Here is a 14,538-nt window from a genome sequence, read left to right on the forward strand (position 1 = left end):
GAAGAAGGAAAAGAATCGAAGACAGACCCGATGGCTCACAGATTGGCAGGGGGAAAAAAAGAAATAGCTGCATATATTTGATTTGGGGTAAGATAGCGAAGGGAAGGGCCAATATTTAATCAAACCTAGACAGAGGGAAGAAATGGAGGGATTTGCAGAAAAGTTTTGTGCTGCAGTTGATCTGACTCAGCCCTGATGTTCTGAATCAAATGTTTGTATTTGTGCTTCTTGGTAACAACGTTTCTGTGATGAAATCCGGCGCTGTATTTCACTGCGGTGTTGCTGTGCATCTGTAAACCCACCGACAGTCAGTCTCCTGAGGGCTGTGTGTGTGCTGTGTAACCCAACCCAAAATGCCTGGCCAGAACACAAGCTTTGAAATTCAAATAAGATGCAATACCAGTGTTTGACCACCAGATGGCAGTAGAATTTGGAAGGCTCCCTCAGATGGTCCAGGTTTGGCTGTTAGGATGGTGCTTAGTTTAACATCTGTTGCATAGTTTCAAGACAAGGATACTGTATCAAAATAATATTTAAGATACTGTAGGGAATATCACTTGATATTTTTATTCAACCTTTATTTAACCAGGTGTGTCCCATTGAGATTAAGAACCTCTTTTCCAAGGGAGACCTGGCAAAGTTAGTCAACTGCAAAAAAAGCACAAAGTTACAGACAGATACACAAAGGACGAAAACATACAATTTACAAAAAATTGGTTGCAAGAACTTAAGTCATTCCACATTTCTTCTAGCTTTTTCTGGTTTTTCTAACATTGTGCTGTGTGGTTTTATCTTAACAGGAGTAAAAAGTCTCATCAATATGTGATTCTGTCCACAGTTCAGGTTCAGCTCTGGAGGCGACTCAGGACAAAAGGGACCTCAAGTATCAGCACAGGAGTCTCAGATGCAAGCCATCATGCAGCAGGCCAGGGTAACAGTTCTCACAGAAACACATCTCGAGAATGTCTTTAAGTCTACCTATGGAGCATTTCTTTTTATCTGTACTTTCTCTCATATCTTGTTTTATTTTCTCATATCTTATTTTGTTGCCTTTATTTTCTAGTTTTTTCGCCATTGTTTTTCTTTGAAGTTGTAGTTTATTTGTTTTTGCTTTTTATTTCCTTTTTTGTCCTTACATCAGTAGTTTTTCTTTTCTTTTTGTAATCCGTCTTTATGTCTGAAGCTTTTTTTAATTGTTTTACTTTTCCTTTTCTTCCTTTTGTGTCTTTATATTTGTCGCTTTGGTCATTTTCTACCTTTTGTGTCTGCAAATTTGAACATTTTGTGATTGTTTTTGTCTTTGTAGCAATCTTCTTGTGAACACTATTGTTTTTATTTATTCTATTTTATTTATGCTAAAATATTGCATGAATATAAATGTATGATATTTGTATTTTCATTGAACACGTGAGCACACACATACACTCACAACACTCACATGTCAATGGATTCCACCCCGTCATATTTGATCTTATATGAGTGAAATCTACAACATTCAATCTCCTTTCAGTCTTCCTGATTTTTGCTCATGTCTTCTTTTCAGCTGGCTATGCGTGGCCCCACAGGTCCGATGGGACTGACAGGCAGATCCGGCCCTCTGGTATGTTTTGCAAATACACCTCACGGCAAACACGGACTGAAAATCAAATCGAAATTTAAATTCACAAATCTGATCTGCTGTTGTTGTAGTCTGCAGTTCAAAATATGAATTTATTCAAACAGTTCGTAAGTGAGTGGAGAACTTGATTTTGTTTTAAGTGGCAAATATAATCTTCTACTTGTTTTCTTCGCAGGGTCCTCCTGGTGTGGCAGGGCTGAAGGGAGAGTCTGGAGAGTCCGGTCCTCAGGTACGGAATATTAAAAAAAAAAAAAATAATGCAAATTTTGCTTTTATTTTATCACTGGAACAAGTGCAGTATTTCAGTTGTCAGATTGTGTTTGCTTGGATAAAGTTTTGTATTTGTTAAAGGAAGTAAATTTTGCTGGTTGTATTTTACTTCACTATCAAAATGGAAATAGAAAGGAATTTGAATAAAGTTCAAATGTAAAGTTAAAGTTATTTTTCTTTTGTTCAGGGACCACGTGGACCTTTGGGACCCACAGGACCCTCTGGAAAGCCTGGCAGAAGGGTAAGCGCAACAGAGACACAAGCTGGGAACAGCAAAGAAGAGCTGTATTTTGTCTTTTGATAGTCGCACAGAAAAGATTTAATACGTTTATAAATTCTGCATAGAAACAGGTCTGTACTTGTCTACACTGTTTTATTCGCACTAATACTGTTGTGTGTGTGCAGGCATGTTATATAACTGTTTTTTTTTATAGGGTCGTTCTGGATCTGATGGTGCCAGGGGCATGCCAGGACAGTCTGGCCCTAAGGTTCCTTTTCTACCATATTTCATGATGCACTTCAATGCACCATATTTCATCATCATCCCCTGTTTCAAAAAGTGTATTTGAAGCCTGAACAAGGAACTTTTTTTTTTCTCTACTCCTCAGGGAGACCGAGGGTTTGATGGTCTGGCTGGACTTCCTGGTGAAAAAGGACACAGAGTATGTTTTTTTTTTTGCAGTGCCATTAAAGAGTGTGTATTTGTGTTCTTGTGTGTGTGAATGTTTAATCTACATGTGTGCTCTTACAGGGTGAATCTGGACCAACTGGACCTCCTGGTGCTCCTGGAGAGGATGGAGAGAGGGTATAAGAGAAAAATTACACTTTCACACCTCTCCCACTCCATTTTTTTTTTTTTACTTTTGGATTTCCAGCTTTAAAAAACTGATTAAATCAAAAAAGAGTTTTTGCCTTGTGGGTGATGTCTCTTAGCCATATAACAAACTAAGTTGTAAGCATGCTGCAAAAGAGTCCCCTGAATTCCATTTCTTCCTCCTTCTAAACCGTCTTTTGTTTGCACCCACATTTCCACATCCACTTTCTCACCCAGTCTCCCCTTCTGACTCAATCTTCTCCCTAATATTTCTGATCTCTGGCACCTTTATCTTCTTCTAATCTCCCTCCTCGCCCTCATTACCCACAGCTGACGCAACCTGAATCCACTCTCTGCCTTTTCTCCGTCTCCTTTGCTCCTTCCCATTATCTCTCAATCCACACACACACACACACACACACACACATCCTCACTTTTGTTCTCCTCCATTATCATTCACGGCCTGTTCCACGTTCTGACCCGTTTCTCTCTCTTTCCCAGGGAGATGATGGAGAGATCGGACCCAGGGGACTTCCTGGTGAACCAGTGAGTGATCACATTTGCTACTGTTCGGCCTTGCACTGAGAAATTGTATGACAGAGCGTGTCATCGTGATAGCGAATTATCATACCGTCCGATGAGATCATACATCATGTGTTCATATTCATATATATGGAGATTTTTTTTTGGGCTTTTCCCTGCAGAGAGGTGCATGATTGTTATGCTTTGCTAGTGCTACACCAGTACAAGAGAGTCTTTGGAGGTGGGGATTGCAGGCAGCTCACATCAAGCTTGTTAGAATAGCCTCCCACTCTCCCATGGAGGATATTCCCCACAGAGCAAGCAAGGCGCCCTCAATATTGGCTGTTAGGACTATTTTTGTCCACCAGGGTGTGCTAAATTGGTTTGAATTCTCCCTGCCAGGACAATACGTCTTTTCAGGGTAACTGTAGCTGCAAGGCAAAGCACAGAAATTCAAAGCAGTGTTTGGTAGGCATAGCTGTGGGGAATTAACGTGTAGTAAATTTAAAAAAAAAAAAGAAAGAAAAGAAAGGTATTTTAGCTTTTTTTTCTTCACAATCTGACTCTGCAGAATATCCTCAAGGACATTTGGGAAGTCAGATTTTCTCCAGCAGAATCATTCTGAAGCTCGACTTAACTGAACATGTTTAATAATTCATCAGTCTTTTCACAGGTGTGATATCTTTCTCAATCTCATTTCCTTTCTCTTTTTTTTCTCCCCTCAGGGGCCCCGCGGTTTGCTGGGACCAAAAGGACCTCAGGGACCTCCCGGACCCCCTGTGAGCCCCCCTGCCTCACACACCCTCCACACAACTTTTCATACACACACTTTTTCATCAGATTTACTGTTTACATAGCAGAATAATTTTTTTTGCTACCATCTCACAAACAACAAGAACAAAAGCCTGAGCACACAGCACCCACAGGGAAACACAAAACTCAATATATTTCAGACAGCATGCACAAAAAGCAGAATATGTTATTGAGTTTAAACCCAGTGTCTCAGACTAATGTCTGCAGCAGAGCAAAGCTTAAACCTAATGTTTATATTGTTTCATCTGATTTAATTTAACACGGGCAGAGCGCATCAATCATGTGCTGATATCCCTGTGCAAGATGTAGAGATCCCCAATCCAATAAATCAAACTCTTAAATCCATACAGTGCAGAGCAAAAGCTCCAAAAACAACATTAAAATAAATGTGTTCGGCGCTAAGAATGAGATTTAAAAGGAAAATGCTCACAGAACAAAACACACTTTTTCAGTGTGTAACAGTGTGTTTTCTGACTTGCCCTTATATGCTCCTTATGTCCTTTTTTTCGTCTGATCTGTTGTAGGGCGTCACAGGAATGGACGGCCACCCTGGACCCAAAGGAAACATAGTGAGTTAATCTGAATCAATTACAGTGACAATTAATTGTATCAGACAGTCTCTTTCTTTCTGGGGGTGAAAACATCAGGCTATGACAAATGGTTTGTCAACAATTGTCTTTCCAGGAGTAATAGTGAATATTTTTGTCTATAAAATGTTGAAAAAATTGAAAAATCTTAAGTGATGTCTTCGAAATTCTTCGTTGGTCCAACCGACAGTACTGAAGTACTCCTCATTTTGTTTTTATAATGTATGACAGAGAAAAACAGCTAATCCTCACATTTTAAGGTCACATATTATGCAACAAATCTTTTTTTTTTAAGCGTTTATTGAACACTATTATGTGTCCCTAGCCTGTCTGTAAACCACCCCACTTATAAGAGAAGTCCTCCCTCTCCAACTTTTGCCTGCTCCACTCTTAAAAAATATGTGCTCCAACAGGCTGTTTGGAGATTTTCCCTTCATGACATCACAAATGGCAGTAAGTCCTCCCCCAGGTGGGTGACACTTCCACAGCTAGGTGTTCGTTCTGTCCTCTAAGTCTGCGTTCTCATCGTAAACAATCGGGCATGGAGTGAAAAAGCCCAAGCTAAATCCCCTTCCATAGAGGGGCGTGGTCGGACACAGCTCACATGCATTTAAAGCTACAGGCACAGAAACAGCCTGTTCTTAGCAGGGCTGAAATAGAGGGGTTTAAAGGCATGACCAAATACAGGATCAGAGTGGATTTTTAACAAGAAACTTTACAGACATGGTTTGGGGGGTTCTGAACATTATTATATAGTTGTATAGTTGTATATATAGTTAGTTGAAAATGAGAATAATATGTGACCTTTGAGAAGCTGAAACCAGCTAATGTTTGATAACTCTGCTTGCAAATGACTGAAATGCGTTTTTGGAAATATTTGTTCTGATCAAATTAAACATAAACTGCTGCCTCAGAGCCCCAAAAGGCAATAAAAAAAAGTAATCTCTTTATCTTGTTGTATCCGGAAATCCAGGACATGGCCTCATGAGCCCTCTCAGTAACACACACAAGATACTTAGGAGGTAAAAACAGGAATACACTGATTAGATCCATTCCAGCAGCCGTACTATGGCCTGTTGTTTCTCGCAGCGCCTGTTCATGAGAGAATACCCATCTGCAGCAGCTTGTCTGATCTGTTGGGATCGTTCCAACTAGGTAGAGATTGAAGATGAACCGCTTTCCCACACTCCGGCACCGGGGCAACATAATTGATTGCCTGTTATCTGAGAGGGAAGGTGTTTTGGGTTTGTGCTTCAGCAGTTTCTTTCATTAGAAAAGGTGTGAGAAAAATGTGTTTGTCCTGTATCTACTTATTGTTCTGTTTGTGTAAAAATTATGGCTTGTTTAGGTGTAAAAGGTAATAATGCAGTGACGCGCGACTAGACGGCTTCTAATTTATACCTGTTAGGAGCGACATTTCACTCTTAATGGGCCATATGGAGGAACAAATCACTCTTTCCTTAGTAAATAAAGTCATCAATCTCTGTGTTTTATAATGAGATTATCTAAATAATCCAATTTCGTTTTTAGGGACCTCAAGGTGAGCCAGGACCTCCAGGACAGCAAGGCAACCCAGGTGCTCAGGTGGGTGAAGAACAGGTTGTCCAACATTAAACGTGTCCTCCATCCATCAAACAAAATGTTCTGAGACTCTCCTATTCTCTCCACAGGGACTTGCAGGGCCCCAAGGAGCCATCGGACCTCCAGGAGAGAAGGTGAGATATTACATGATCACTGATTAACTATGATATATTCTGAAAAATGCTGTTTCTGCAACCCCACAGAAAAACAAAAATCTGCCAGCTTGATAAAATGTTAATAAACACACAGGCCTCAAATCTATACAATTGCAGGAAATTGTCTCATTCATTTGCATGAGCTGAAGCTGGGTTGCTATCTTTTTTTTCAATTCCAAGTGCTTATCACACCATTATGCAAACACGTCCTGGTCCACAACACACGGCCTAAATACTGCATAGTAGACAGTACAGATAGATTTAAAACCTGATACATTTTAATCCAATTCTAGCTTAATCACATTTGCCAGACGTTATGGAGGGGGTTCAGTTAGTTGTTGAACAGTTGGAATGAAAGAACAATGTAGGTGTTCCTTGTGATTGAAAATACAAATCTTGAAAGCTGTGATGTTGGATGCATCACAAAAGATTTGAGTAGAAAATGGATATTTGAACATGTTCAAAGAAGTATTAAGCAGCACAAGTTAATCATGGATTTTAAAACTCACTAACAGGATGGTTTTCCTATCAGCTTTTTTTTTTTTTTAGATTCTATCACTGCTAATTTGCCAACGTTAGCACGCTAAGGTGCTGAACTAAAATGTTTGGCATATTAGCATTTGCTTATTTTAGCACATTGTAGCACCATAAAGTAACATTTTGAACATGGTATACTCTATACCTACAAAAAATTAGTGTAGTCTTTATTGTTTTTTTAGCATGCTGACGTTAGCACTTTCAGTCGCTTAATACACTACTGTGCCTATAGCTAGCATGACTGTAAACTTTCTTTATGGACTTTTATGAATCCTATAACCTTTAGCTTTTATTCTATATTGTCTATTTTGCTTCAACATCTTGTCTTCTCTTTAATTAAGGGTCCCACTGGAAAACCAGGCTTGCCAGGAATGCCAGGAGCCGATGGACCACCGGTGAGTTTTTGAAAAATCAAGCTAGCACCTTTAGCGTGCTTTCAGATGTCTCTTTCTCACATTTTCCGTTTCTTTTTTTGCCGATGAGAAACAACCCTTAGCGCTTTCAAAAAACACTCGTATAATTATTTGACAGAGACATGTGTATGACACTTACTATGAACACATCACACAGCTGTGCAACCCACCTCTGCACAGACAGCACAGAAGACACCTGCGCTAATGGCAGATGTGCCTCAGAAGGAACCAGGTGGCACCTCAGAGAGCCAGAGACAAGAGAGGCTGTGAAATATGAATAACTGGAATGAAAGAGAAAAAGAGAGGAAGAGCAGAGCAAACACTGTACAAGATGTCCCCTGGTCCTTTAATGGCCCCCAGAGTCTTTAAGGAATAGAAATAGCTCTATGCCCTTTTCAGCTTTTTTTATTCATCCATTTGTTGCAGCTTCCATCAACCGTGATATTCTTTCCCTCAGTCTTAATGCTCCTACCCTGCCCAGGATTTTTGTCCTCTTTAGTATCTATTTCCCTCTCCATCCTCTCTCACGTCATGAAAAAAAAAAAACCCATCAGAGGCTTTTGTGAAGCTACTTTGTCTCCTGAGAATGCAATCAATTTCCTTCCAGTCTTTTTTTTCCCTCTCCCTTTTACCAGAAGTCTCTATTAGATGTATGTTTTTTTTGTGTCTTCTGCATAGTATGTCAGACCACTTGCATGTTCAGAATGTGTGCAATGTATTGTGAGGTCCCAAAAGGGCAGTCTTAGCTTTCAGATCCTAGTAATAGCCGGGAGTGCCTCATTTATACTTTACATTAAGGATAAAAATCCCAAATGAGATTGAATTCTCATTCCAATTTTCCATTTTGATACATACTCCAATGGCATTAAAACTTAATCTCTTAGTTAAAGAGGCTTTTATTGTATTTATGGTGGTAATTACACTGAAATGAGATGCAATAATATTTCTCTTAATAATTTACAGGGTCACCCTGGAAAGGAGGGACCTCCTGGAGAGAAAGGACACTTGGTGAGTTTGATTTCTTTCTCTGCTTTTGGAGCTCACTTTGTTCTTCTTAATTTATGTATGCTTTTCGAAGTTTCTCCCCTCCATTTTTCTTAGTTGAGATACATTAGCATAAAAAAAATAGCACTTTTGTAGATAATGTTAGCACCAAGGTTACTCTAATTGTGTTTTTGCAACAAGCTCTCACCAAGCATCTATCTCCACAGGGACCTGCCGGCCCTCAAGGACCCATTGGTTATCCTGGACCCCGGGGCGTGAAGGTAAGATGATTACAAACCCCAAAGAAATACATTTTTGATAACACAATCTAGTGGTGGTAGACTGCAAATCGCACATGCAATGGGCTAAATGTTGCATACAAACGTATTAAAATGCCTCAGGGAAAACATTTAGTTGTTGTTTCCAAGGTTTGTGCGACAACCAAGGGCGTTTTTGAATTTTATTTATTTTTTCTAACTAATTCAAAGCCCTAATTTCCTGCTCTACTAACCTTTCTGAAAAGAGGAATTGTCTGTAATGGTTCCATGTCCTCTGATCAAAACAGAGACATAAAAACAACCTTAATGGTGCAAAATAACTAAATAGGAAAATCAGCCGTACAGATCTTCTACTACTTTCTACTACTACTTTCATTACTCGAAGGTGGCACTAAGGTTAGCCACAGGGGCTGATAACAGCTCAAGATCCATGGTCCTTCACATGTTTTAAAACCAAGATTAAAGAAATCTTGTCAAAGAGGGATGTGATTGATCCACTCATTAAAGCGTCCCCTGATAGAGGGGATCAAACAAGTGGCTTGACTTCGAGTCTCAAGTGTGTTCGTGGCCACCGAATTAGTTGAGAGGATTTGAAATACCTTGAGAATTAATCACATTTAAAATTACAACCAAAACACATCTAAGTGCATCCATTAGTGCACCCTCCATGCACTCGTTGTTGACACATTTGTGGAGACAAACAGTGATAATTGGCTACTTTCTGACTTTGAAGCGTCCTTTTAAAATAACGTAAATGCCCAGATTGGTTGTAAATATCCTCCCGGCTCATGTTGTAATTTATGTTCTACACTCAGCCCCTTCTGTTTGTCCACTATGCACCCCTGCCAGCCTGTAACGCCTGTCTGTTCTTGCATCACAGGGAGCCGACGGTGTACGTGGTCTCCAAGGACACAAGGGTGAAAAGGTAGGAGAGCTCAGACTGTTGGTATGGAAGGGAATAGAAAGTGTGAAAGGGAGTGAATTATACCTAACATTACTCCTGGCCTTGCATGCTTTAATTCACGCTAATGATATTCTCAATGAAATCCTGTAAAACCTGATATGAATGTTGTTGGTACTGGAGCGGGAAAGAAAAGGCGATTAAGAGTTTCTATGGCAACAGCAGGTCTTGCCAAGACCGTACAATATTGTGTGTGTGTTTTTGTGTATGTATGCTTGTCTTTGAGTGTGTGAATACCCACACAAATGATTTTTATCACCCTTATTATCTTATTCATATTCCTTTATTTTACATCCTCATCTGTTCGTCTCCGTTATCCTCTTTCAAGGGAGAAGATGGCTTCCCAGGCTTCAAGGGAGATATGGGCATCAAGGGCGACAGGGTAAGCCATATTTTTTTTAAACTGTTCGCAACAACAAGAAACTACTAAACTGCTTAAATAATCCAACAAGTGGTAACAGGTTTGAAACAGCTTGCACATAAAAACAGTACATATAAACAATTTTAAAAAAAAACCCAGCATCATACAGAAAACAAAAAACTGTACTTAACAGCTGTTGTAAATATCAAAGAAGAGAAAAAGACAACAGACAAACAAAGGAAGAGAAAAAGATGAACTTGTATCGCCCCCCCTGGATTACCATAGCACAGCAAATAAACATGAATAAGCGAAGAGAAATGGCAATGAAGGGGGTCAATTAGCCAATCAGAATTGAGTATTTAACACGGCTGTGTAAACACAATCATATAAAGAACAGTCCAAGAAGCAAATAAAAAATGAACAGCCTCGATAACTTGATGATAAGGGGATGAGTCCCACATGAAATCGAGATGCGTGTGCCAGTAAAACATCTCTTGATATAAATCACAGGGGTAGAAATTCTGCATTCAAAATCTAAAAAATGTTTTTTTTGGGGCTCAGTTTGACCCTTAGGGGAACTTCGTGAAAGTAACAACAACTCTTTCACATGTTAACCTCAGGTGGCCTAAGCCCTTGTGACTGCTGTGGAATTGTGGGTAATGAGCAAGCATAAGGTGTCGCTCCTTTCGCCAGCTGTTAGTGTGTGTGTGTTTTTGTGTGTGCGTATGTGTTTACACGAGCATCCCCCCCCCATCTTCCACTTTCCCGTCAGCCTTAATCTCAAAAACTTCAGGTGAAAATCTCAAGTTTGACAGGTGTAACCCGAAATACCTGCGTTAGGGATTTACAATGTCAAACAAGTCTTCTACAGTGAGAAACACAACTCTCCTGTAGCCCATACTTCAAGCGTCAAACCCCCTCCCAATCCCTGACCTGGTTGTCTCGAGCCTGGCACCGAAAAGGAAGGAGAAATCAATGGCACTTTAAACCCCTTCAAACCCGAGAGAGAGACATGGGGCTTCAGCCTGTTTCTCTCTGGAGATGTAGCAGATTCAGATGAAAGCAAGGATTTGAGGAGGCCCTCTGCTCTGGAGGAGACACACATGGACCAGAATCTAAATGACTCAATTTTTTTTTTGTTCAAGCATCCCTATGAAAAGTACGTGTGCATGCTCGCTCAAGTCAGAGATCTCTCTTTGATGAGCTTGCAAGTGTGTGTGTGAGACAAGTACAGTTAGCTTGATGTCGTTTTATGTGTACTTGAGTGTGGGCGTGCGCTTGTGCAAGTCTCCGCACAAGGCTTTAAGTAGATACCTTTCACACACCATCGGATCCCTGCAGCGGCGACTGGTTGTCAGGGCGAGTTTGTAATCTGTCATTTAGTGTGTGTCCTGCTAGAAGGCGTGCGCACGAACACAGAGAAGCAATAATAGGATTGCTAACAGCTTTGAGGGGCAGGCAGTGAGGGAAAAGAGCCTTCCTTGATTCTTTAAGCAACTTTCCACTCACAACAGTTTTAAAAGGGCAGCCTGGGTTACCCAGAATGGACCGACTTATTTCCTGAACATGAGAATATTTTGGATGCATAACACAAAAGGAAAGTAGTGGGATATGAAGTTGTTGACAGGGAATACAGTATTTATAAATCCTCTCTTTTTATGACAACTTGTAATGTCCCTCAATGAAAACTCCAATCATAAGCATGTTAATCTAATATTTAAAATAGATTAAAAAAGAAACAAGTAAAGGTAAAAGACAAAACAGATCCCTGGGGATTATCGGTTCAGAGGAACAATTATAAAAGGCTATATTTGCTCAGAACAAAGCAGCTGATCCCAGAGCTGTAGCCAGATTCTGATTTCAATATTTCTTTCATTCTGATTGCACACAAATTGTCTTGGTGTTAGGGTTTCGCCAAACTCAAACCAATGAGAGATGCATGCACAAAAAAACAAACAAAGTGGAGAGTTTCATGTGACAAAAACTTAATGGGATTTAGCAGAAAATATAATCATGACTGACTCTGTTTGATTTGTCAGAAGCCTTTTGAGGATTTTCAGACCTTTAAATTGAGTTGAGTTTAACGTTTTTAACTGCTGGTGATATTATGGAGTAATGTTTCTGTCATGTGGTTTCAGTTTTTTGCATGTTTCCTGCTTTTTGCTGATTGACACACCATGGCAGTATAGTGCACAACAACAGCAAATTTACCAGCCCAATGCGGAAGAGTTCTTACTGGTATTTACGCTGTCTTAACATTAAAGCTGTTATCAGAGATCGTTCAAAACAACAAGACTCGCAGAGTCCGTTCCTGTATCTGTGTCACATGGGTTTTGCCAATGCCCCGCCCGTGTAGGAGACAAGCACCATGTTTTCTGAATGTCTTTGTTCCTAATGCTCTCAGTGAATGTAGCATAATATGTCAAATATGCTTTATGTGCTTTTTAGGGAGAGCTTGGATCAGCTGGACCCAGAGGTGAAGATGGCCCAGAGGGACCAAAGGGTCGCTCAGGTCTTCCAGGAGATTCTGGTCCTCTTGGCCCAAGTGGTGAGAAGGTAAGGTCTTTTTTTTTAAGTTTAGCTTCTACAACCTGAACACTGATATCCCACTATACTGCATCCTCTGCTCTCATTATTAAACTGGCTAATAGAAAAAAAAGGTTGTTGATCACGATTGATCGAGGATTATGGTTCATCAGGACTGTAATAAGGAAAATGGTTTTGTCTGATGGTTCTCTTATGCACAGCATCTGATTTTTCATAGCTGCTGCCCTTGAACCTACTACAAGCATTGAATGGATTCCGGTCTACACATTCCCTATTGTCAGATTGAGCTCTGGATAGGCTGTTGCTAACAACACAGCAAAAAGCAATTTCTGTTGGAAAGAAAGACATCCTTTCCTAGTCGATGCAGCCTCTTAATGGGCTTTCATTAAAGCCTAAAAAAATTGATTCAGCAGATGTTGAGTAACACTGAGAACATGCACAATAGGATGGCAAGTCATTAGTAAGACTTGGAGGTAAAGCTTGGGACCATGTTCCACAGCAAACGCAGTGCATTTGGACTGTGTTCGTAGTGCAACAGCTGAGTCGTCATTTTTGATTAGAGTCCGCACAAGCAGCCAACATTTTAACATTCAAACACTGAGCTGCTTCTTATAATCACTGCTGTGTTCAGCTACTGCATGCCCATACTTTAATGGAGTTCAACAGCTAGAAAAAAGGATCATTCTATTTTTCTGTATGTCACTACAGTAAAAATGGAGTAACACGTGAGCCCAATGAGGCCAGCTTGTTTCACATTACAGCTCTTGAGAGGAACTTTTAGTTTTGGGGGATTTTGATTGCCCCTGTGGGAAAATCAGTACATCTTTTCGCTCTGCGGATTTTGTTCTATACATGGGAAAGAATAGGGTTTTTTTTTATAGATGTATTTTTTATGTCTTTGTTGGAGAGATAGGACAGTGGATAGAGTAATCAGGGAGAGAGAGAGTGGGACATGACATGCGGAAAAGGAGCCAAAGGCATTCAAACCTGGGCTGCCTATTCGAGGACGACAGCCATGAAACATAACTTAAAAACATGAAGAAAAAAAAAGGTGGCAACACCCACGACAATTTAGCATCTATTTCAAATGTGGCTTCTGTCATTCACAGGGCAAACTTGGTGTTCCCGGATTGCCAGGATACCCAGGAAGACAAGGACCAAAGGTAATTAAACACACAACCACACACACATGCACTCATAGATATACGGGTATGTCACGAGTCTCACGACAGATATGCTTGTTATTCAAAGAGAATGAAAAATGAAGATATCTGCATGTAAAGGCTGATTCTCTGAACTCTTTATTGACGCCTCGTCCTTTAGCCTCTCTGATACAAAGCCACAGTCTGACAACTGGACAGGCTTGAAGCTCCCTGATCAAAGAGCGAAGGGGATTTGAATATGCAGTTTGGTGTCAGGCCTCAGCTCCTGATATGTCAACAATAAAACGCTGCTTTTATTTATGGCGCACTCAATTCCCCTGTTGCATTCAGTATGCTAGGTGGAATCTCGGGGAATAAACAAGGGATATCATATTTAAAGTTTGTCACTCGAATGATTAATTGCCTTGTTTGTCACACACAGGGATCTCAGGGTTTCCAAGGTTTCCCTGGCGCCAACGGAGAGAAGGGAACTCGGGTAAGTCAGAAAGACTTCTTATTATTCCGCTCGTTCTGACAGGAGTTGAATCAATAGTAGTAAGCGGGAGATGGGCTTCGGATTTATCAACCTGGAGAAAGTCACATGGCTCGAAAACAAAAGATTCTCACCAAGGACAGAGTGACGATTGCATTTCGTCTTTGTTACTACTAACACAACTCATTTTGAAACCTGGAGCGTTGTTTATCACTTTGTGGTACTTGGGCGATGTTTCATTTTCTTTGTTTAAGCAATGGGCCATTAGGTTGCCTGCAAGAGTAATGGTTTTCCACCGCGAATGGAGCAGGGCAAATAAAGCTTTTCATCTTCACAAAACATTTGTGAAGTTTATGCGAGCCAAGCTCCCCGGCAGGACAGGGGAAGAAATTCCATTAACATAGTTTTGAAGCAATTGTTTGAAACTTAATGACCTAACAAAGGATATAATTGTTTTCTTCA

The 14,538-nt window shown here is 40.3% G+C and overlaps 1 protein-coding gene across 3 annotated transcripts in view; it reads left to right on the forward strand.

Annotated features, from left to right (window-relative positions):
* col5a1 (procollagen, type V, alpha 1) overlaps positions 1–14,538 on the forward strand; it is a 77,862-nt gene that overhangs the window by 44,645 nt on the left and 18,679 nt on the right. For all 3 annotated transcript variants that reach the window (XM_020634644.3, XM_020634643.3, XM_065965989.1), the window contains 20 exons: positions 839–931; positions 1,544–1,600; positions 1,794–1,847; positions 2,076–2,129; positions 2,323–2,376; positions 2,497–2,550; positions 2,640–2,693; positions 3,204–3,248; positions 3,950–4,003; positions 4,562–4,606; positions 6,155–6,208; positions 6,295–6,339; positions 7,239–7,292; positions 8,274–8,318; positions 8,522–8,575; positions 9,453–9,497; positions 9,862–9,915; positions 12,343–12,450; positions 13,551–13,604; positions 14,026–14,079. In XM_020634644.3, coding sequence (XP_020490300.2) covers positions 839–931; positions 1,544–1,600; positions 1,794–1,847; positions 2,076–2,129; positions 2,323–2,376; positions 2,497–2,550; positions 2,640–2,693; positions 3,204–3,248; positions 3,950–4,003; positions 4,562–4,606; positions 6,155–6,208; positions 6,295–6,339; positions 7,239–7,292; positions 8,274–8,318; positions 8,522–8,575; positions 9,453–9,497; positions 9,862–9,915; positions 12,343–12,450; positions 13,551–13,604; positions 14,026–14,079 — 1,131 coding nt within the window. The remainder of the gene's footprint in view (positions 1–838; positions 932–1,543; positions 1,601–1,793; positions 1,848–2,075; positions 2,130–2,322; positions 2,377–2,496; positions 2,551–2,639; positions 2,694–3,203; positions 3,249–3,949; positions 4,004–4,561; positions 4,607–6,154; positions 6,209–6,294; positions 6,340–7,238; positions 7,293–8,273; positions 8,319–8,521; positions 8,576–9,452; positions 9,498–9,861; positions 9,916–12,342; positions 12,451–13,550; positions 13,605–14,025; positions 14,080–14,538) is intronic.

This window comes from Labrus bergylta, chromosome 17, assembly GCF_963930695.1.
Source record: "Labrus bergylta chromosome 17, fLabBer1.1, whole genome shotgun sequence".
NCBI classification, from domain to species: domain Eukaryota; kingdom Metazoa; phylum Chordata; class Actinopteri; order Labriformes; family Labridae; genus Labrus; species Labrus bergylta.